Source organism: Diachasmimorpha longicaudata, chromosome 5 (genome assembly GCF_034640455.1).
Source record: "Diachasmimorpha longicaudata isolate KC_UGA_2023 chromosome 5, iyDiaLong2, whole genome shotgun sequence".
Classification (NCBI taxonomy): domain Eukaryota; kingdom Metazoa; phylum Arthropoda; class Insecta; order Hymenoptera; family Braconidae; genus Diachasmimorpha; species Diachasmimorpha longicaudata.
Window position 1 is genome coordinate 9,910,736 of NC_087229.1, and position 7,049 is coordinate 9,917,784.

General features: G+C 40.0%; 1 protein-coding gene across 1 annotated transcript; it reads right to left on the reverse strand.

The window, feature by feature from the left end:
- Positions 1–516: 516 nt before the first annotated feature.
- On the reverse strand, positions 517–6,009 carry LOC135163005 (organic solute transporter alpha-like protein 3). Its single transcript, XM_064122079.1, has 6 exons — positions 5,480–6,009; positions 4,704–4,899; positions 2,334–2,565; positions 1,841–1,997; positions 1,317–1,457; positions 517–949 (listed from the first exon to the last, which is right to left on the reverse strand). Exons 1-6 carry the CDS (start codon positions 5,583–5,585, stop codon positions 678–680), a joined length of 1,104 nt encoding a protein of 367 aa, XP_063978149.1. The 5' UTR covers positions 5,586–6,009; the 3' UTR covers positions 517–677.
- Positions 6,010–7,049: the final 1,040 nt, after the last annotated feature.

A 7,049-nucleotide genomic window follows, 5' to 3' on the forward strand; every position in this document is an offset into this window, starting at 1 on the left:
CCACCCATTGGGTAGGGCATCACCTCGAGTGCCCTTATGTATACAGTACCATCGAAGAGGCCAGTAGTCACGGACAACTCTCCCCTTTTTCTCTCACCATTGCCCTCGTGAAAACCCTTCATCATCATTTTCACACGTCTCCCCACAACGTCCGACAAGAAATGTAAAATGAAAACGTTCTTTTTCCTTCCACGAAAACAAAGTCCTAAACAAAGACACTGGGTATAAAATTTATTGTTGAATTGAAAAAAAAAATTTCTTGGGAATAAAAATATATTATCAATTCACCCCACGCATCATCTCGGGCTGGGCATCTTTTACCACGGTTGAGGACACATCGGGGATATCCCAATTTGTCATGCGAGAGGTGAAGGCAGAGTGGTATAATAAGGAGGGGTCGGAAACAATTTTCAAATTCGTCCATCCTCTTCTCTTGTCGCTTGACCCATCTCTCTTCGAGGAAGGGGCCTATAACATCAAATCTTCCTCCTCACCTGAGCATTGTTGGAATGACAATTTTTTAAATCATATTCCAATAAATAATCCTTTATTTTTTCAACTATTTTTTTTATACAACAATTATTCGCGCAGCGGACACCTGAGTTAATCGGAATCACATTTTTTTTCTCATTGTTCACTGAAATATTTTGTGTTCCTTTTAGTTTTGCTGATTTTTTTCACTGAAAGCCCATGTTGGCCACTCCAACGGCCGCCTGCACACCCCCATTACTACTATTATTACTACTACCACTGTGATTATTGTTGTTATTATGAGTAGTGATATTATTCTGGCTAATAATAATTCCAGTCGTTAATTCAGTCTTCAAGCGATTCTCCTCAGGTACTGTCGACGTTCTGTCCGCCTTCTCGACTCTTTGTTCCGTATATAGATGCCTCGCCGCGTAGCAGAGCAGCAACATCTCGATTAGCATCAGTGCGTTGTAGGTAACTGAAATTGAGAAAGAAACCTGAGAAGATCACGATTCCAATGTGAGTTTATATGGGCCTTAACCCTTAACGACTACGGAGCTGGTTACACCACCTTTTGCTCCCCCTCTTGTCATCATGATCAGTGTCAAAAGGAAAAAATAAAAGGAGTAAAAAAATTCCAACGGATCTTTTATACTGACCCTGCCGGAGTGATTAACATCTTTTGATACTTCTTTGGTTATATTGTTTGAAATTTTCGGAGCGTTTTTATTCGGGGTTAGGCACTTTGAAAATTTCAAGCAGCAACAGGGGAAATTGATTGGATTGTGAATTGTACTGGGGATTTTTATTTATTTATTTAATAGAAGGGCTCACATTGAACTTACAATTGGCGTAAATCTGCGGTGTTATTGGGGGATTGCAGGGGAACAGTCCCACAGATGACAGGGCCCTGATGATCGCCAATTGTAGTTTAGAAAAGAGCAGAACCATTTGAGTGACTGTCGCCTTCAGTCGCAGCCTCAACTCTGTTGAAAATGAGAGACAATTCAATTAATTTTGTCTTTGGAATAAAAATTTAATTACCCATATATAGTTCATTACAACTCCCGCAAATGAGAAGCAACAAAATTTAAAAAATAACTTGTTTACTTAGGTTTTTTTTCCTCGTACAAATTTTCCATTTGAAATAGAGAATCGTATTTAAATCAAAGGGATGAGGATCATGAATAAGAGCGCTGGATGGAGTTCCTAATGTCTCCTAATTCTTCACCGAAAAGGAAAAACCGCGGTCCAAAAGCCAGTTCCCACAGAATTCAGGTATTCCCGAACATCAAAAGCCAAACGGCGAGATTATTATCCGCCCACGGCCCACCGGATGTCCCATTAAGGAAACATTGAATCAACTCACCAGGATTGATATCCTTGAGGCTCATGAATGTGATGTTCAATCCGTAGAGTGCCAGGAGGATACTGCTGATGGAGATGGGCTGCAGAAAGACACTGTACTTCCCATAAATCACGGGATTTTCCATGTTCATGATGAGGAAAATGAGGTATATGAGGCCCTGAAAGATAACACAATCATTATTGAATTTATCGAGCAATTAAATGTTTACGCTTCTCGACGAGGCCAGACGCTATCTGAGTGGAGAGTTGACAAAGTTCCTTTTTAATTTACTCAACAGAGAAAAATGAAAATATCTCAATGGAATAGGTAGTCAGGGAACTTGATTAATTTTTCTGCTGAGTCAGTCAATAACGAGTCAAATTTACAGGGCAAATCCGATTAAATTTGTCCCTCTATTGACTATTTTTTTTTCTTTTTATCGAGCTCGATGGACTCGGCTCCTGCAGCAGTTCTGGAACGGTATTAACCGCCGTTTAGACACAGTAGATTATACCTGAACGATAGGAAACTGCATGACGATTATTTGCAGCCACGACAAATTGGCGTCATTGAATTGGAGACTGGGGAATGGCAAACATGGCCAGCAACAGCATGGCCCGACTCTCAGCAGCATTGGTGGTACACCTGTGACCTTTCTCCTGCCGACATCGATGAGAAGAAGGTAAAGACGATACATTGATATCGTGAGGGAGATTTGGGTTATAGCCTCCGTCAGCAGTTGTGCTCTGTGGAAAAACATACACCGATTACCATCGGCCAATCGTTAAGGGACTTTGTTATTTTTCCACCTCGTCGTTTTATTTATTTTTCCTCTCGGGGTTTTCAGTTTTTTTTTTAAATGTCAAAGAGCCACTGAAATTCCTCGGGACGTCGTTTTTTGGGTGTTGTCAGGCCCTCAGAGGAGGGTGGACAGGGCCACCGGCCGACACGCACCGAATTTCAAGCGTTAATGGAGGCTGATTCCTGTCTACCCCACGACCTGATTCCGAGTGAGATATGGATCGATCCGCCGAACGGATATCAGGGGGAGAAAAAATGAGGAACAGAGGTGGTTGGATTTTTTGTCAGGGGTTTCCACAATTTTTTCATTCCGATGGAGGCATTGGGACCAATATTTTTTTTTCCATTTGCTCTGCAAAATTTATGCGAAAGACTTGAGGACTAGAGTTGAAGCAACAAATTTAATATTTTATCCAGACGAATTTTGTCGTTCGATTTTATAAGACTTATAAATTCCCATAAAGATTTATCAAGATATCAAAATCTTGGGAATTCCAAGAACTTCGAGAGACGTATCTGGAGATGTCATTGGATTTTTGTTTCATCGGTACCTCAGATTTCTCAACTGATCACACATTCCGATGATGAAAAAAAAAATTCTCAATCACCACCTCCGAGCTTCTCATCATTTCACACACGTCTTGAAAGAGTCTTTACTCCTTGGAGATGTGATCCCAGTCACAGGTGAGATACACCATATCAAATTACAGTGATGGTCTCTCCGAACGATTCTCACTGTCTCCATAATTTCCGAATTTTCTAATGAACATAATTCCGTAATTGACTGATATCATCTCTCCCCTGCTGTGTCAAGAGACAGCGGGTTTTTCGAACTGTTTTTTTTTTCTCAACTTCCTATGTTCATAGACAGGAAGGGGAACCGGTTCGCAGTCTCATAGAGACAATGACAGTGATGCCGGTGAGACCAATTTTCTTTTTTTCATGCTTTTTTCGTTCTTTACATCCTCCACTGTTCATAAGCGGTGCCATTATATGGCACTCAAAAAACGGGACGAAAGAAAATTTTTTGATCATTAGGGTTGAAATTCGAGGATAATTCCCAAGTCGGACAGATGTAATGGGAGGGAATTATGGCCCTGCACGTGTTATTGTCTTTTCGGTGGCTTTTCCTTAATCATCTGCAATGACACTGGCATCCCGGAATGCTCTCATTACATTGCTCATTAATCCGTATCGACGGGGCCTGAGGAGAAAAAAATAATGGAGAATGCACGGGAGAAATTTTTTCAAACAAACTGTAAATTTTCCGAGAACTCCAGAGAAAAATTGACGTGTAAATCAAAGGTGCACTGGATCATTTTCGAATCATAATTACGAGGATAATTCCAAATATTAAACCAAAATAAAATGTCATCGAGAAAGACTCGATCTAGTTGATAATTGAAGCACAAGACCTTCGATAAGCCTACGATTTGAGATGGATGAGGGCCCAGTGTCAACTGCGCTCATGTGAGCTGTCGAAAGATTGAACGATCGCCAGGACGGCACGTTATCGGCGCGCCAGAGGGGCCCGAACATGATCATTAGTTGAGAAATATACATCGAACTTGTTTCTCTCTTATTCGTTTTCTTTGCTCGTTAAGCGTTCCCAGTTGGAAAAAAAAACCGAGGGGAATCTGCCCTTTTCGTGTACAAAGCAATAGCACGCAGCCACGGACTTTCTCAAAATGTATTTCGTTCGTCTCTCGTCCCTTCGGAGCGAGCGAGCTCCCCAAAAAACACTGATTATCGCCGAAGTCGTAACTCAGAGCGCGTGAAAACCCCCAGAGGTTGGAAGCAGTTGACGATTCCCACGTGCAACTTCTAATGAGGAAATTGAAACAAAATTGGACCTAGGGATTGTTTTGAGCTTTGAAATTTATTGGGGCAATTGGAGGAATTTATTGCAGTATCTATTCCCATGTGGATTTTTTACAACCCCCGCAGATGCCGGGGGATTAGGTGTCAAGTCCTGAGAGATCATGGGAATTTCTGTGGATGTTCTTTTTTTGTCTATTACTATTAATCATGAACTATAATACTGCCTGCCCTCAGAAGCATTAACGCATTGAAAAAAAATTACCTCGGAAGGGCCAGTGCAACAAGACTGCACGTGCTGGCAATTGGATAGACAGAGAGCACGAGCATGCAATTAGTCTTGTAGTACTTAGTTTCCCCTTGGAAAATCACTCGAGAGCAGGCCTCTAATGCCAGCCCAATGGTGGCAGCCGTGATGATGGTCCCGATGCTGACGAATATCGTGCCAAATACCCCTAAACCTGGAATAAAAAAATTAACCCAGAAAAAAGTTAATCACATGGAACGATAATCTAATGATAATGACGCCGAGATTCAAAAGTCGGCCCGAGCATTTTTCAAAATGGTTATGATGTTCCGGCTAACTCGGCCCAAGTTAATTCCCCCCAAAACGAGAGAACCCTCGCATAAATGGGTTATTCAGGCATGCGGCCTCCTCGTCATCGCGTAATTTCACGACGTTACTCCACTCGTGCGCGAGAGTGAGGAAACTTTCACTTGAATTACAAAGACAGGCATGAGTGCGCGATTTCGTATGAATATACGTCAGTCCGACGGCATTATTGTTTTTATTCATTTAGACAGGCCATTTTAGCCGTCAATAATAGGGCATTTAATGTTATTTAGCGATTGTATGACAAAACCCTTTGATTGAATTTTCTTCTGAAGAAAAATATCAATATCCAACAATTTATTGCTTAGAAAAATTTATTTTATTCATTCCATCATATTATTTCACTGATTAATACTATAATAATCGAAGGGAAGATTTAATTTGATGTTTTCTTCATAACAATTGAAAATAAATCATAATTGACTTACTACTCATGTACTCCCCCGCGGGCGGCACCTCGTAATCATCGCAAGATAAATTTAAAAAGTGATGATAATTAGGCACATCTTCCGGAATAGCAAGATAATCCTCCATTCTTGTAATAAAGAATCGAAAATAGCAATTGATTGGAGAAACTCTCGCTCGAGCGAGAGACCGTCACACTGAGGTACCGAAAGAGGCCGGTGCACGATGCGCGATCAGTGAGAGTTGTAAGTCCCCACTTTTATCAAAACTTTTGCCAGGTGATGTTGAAAGGTATTTTCCCGCTAGTCTCGATCGAATCTATTGATATGACATCATTAGGAGGCAGTGAACTAGGCAGACTCGATTAAAATAGATTTTTTTTACATCTGAATGGGAATCGTTAGCCATTAAGACGTATCCCAAGACTCGAAGATGGTGAACGGATTTCCAAAAAAAATGTAAATCACTTAATCAGTGGCACTTTAATCAGTTAATGGGATTTTTTACCCAGACACCTTGTTGATAAGCACTATTGTAATTATTTCAAGTGAATAATTATGGTAATCATTGAAGTATTAAATTATGTATTGAAATGAGAATGAGATAATTATTAGAAAGAAAAAGATTCTAATTAATCCTGTTTTCCACAGTTTTCTCGTCATCTCATGCAATTTGTTGAACTAGAATGCTATTTGCGAATATAAAACCATGAGGGGACTATGTCAGCCACTTCCGTATTTACACTGAGATAAAATTTGTTGATACTAGATACGTAATGAGCGGAATCCGCTATCGTGTGAAGATGTTTAAGAATAATTACACGTTTGGGCTGCAATGAGGGAAAATAAATAGTTTCAAAATAGTGTATGAAAATTTCTGGTGATGGTTCGAGACCGACAGCCGATAGCAGGTGAAGGTCAGGTAACTTACCGACAGTCATTTTGTAGGGCTACAATTCGTAAACCTGAAGGCCCATCTACAGTTGCCATATTCGGTTGTTAATATAAATTATGGAGAGTCGAGGAAATTAAAAAAAAATTGTTCTTCTGACTTTCGCCAAAATCGAATTTTTGCACCAAGTGAAGGTGTATTCCGCCTAAAGTGGGTCCGTAGGACCCAATTGAACTCTCAGAGTCGAGGAAAGTATTGAAAAAAAAAACATAAGTGGGAACTTTAAACATTGTTTTCATCTGCAAAATGTTCCTGGACTATCGTAGATTTGGTATCATTGATGATCCACTATTTGATTGCATATCTTTATTTTGATTCATTATTGTACACTATACAGGTTCATTAAATATTTAATCTCCATATATTTTCATGCCATCGTCGATTCACGGATCCGAATTTAACGCTAGACTTTTACATGGAAAATGGCAGTAGTGCTCAAACGTACAATAAGACCCAAAAAGATAGTGGCAGTTTAAATCGAGCTACTTATTGAAAATTCAATTCTTATTGGAATTCTCCATTTAGTCTTAGCATAACGCACATGTTACATATGTCGTCAGCACATTAACCGTTGTCCACTTAAAAGAATTGATTCGAAACTTGATTACTATTCGAGATGTATTATTTGTCCACGAGTGTCTC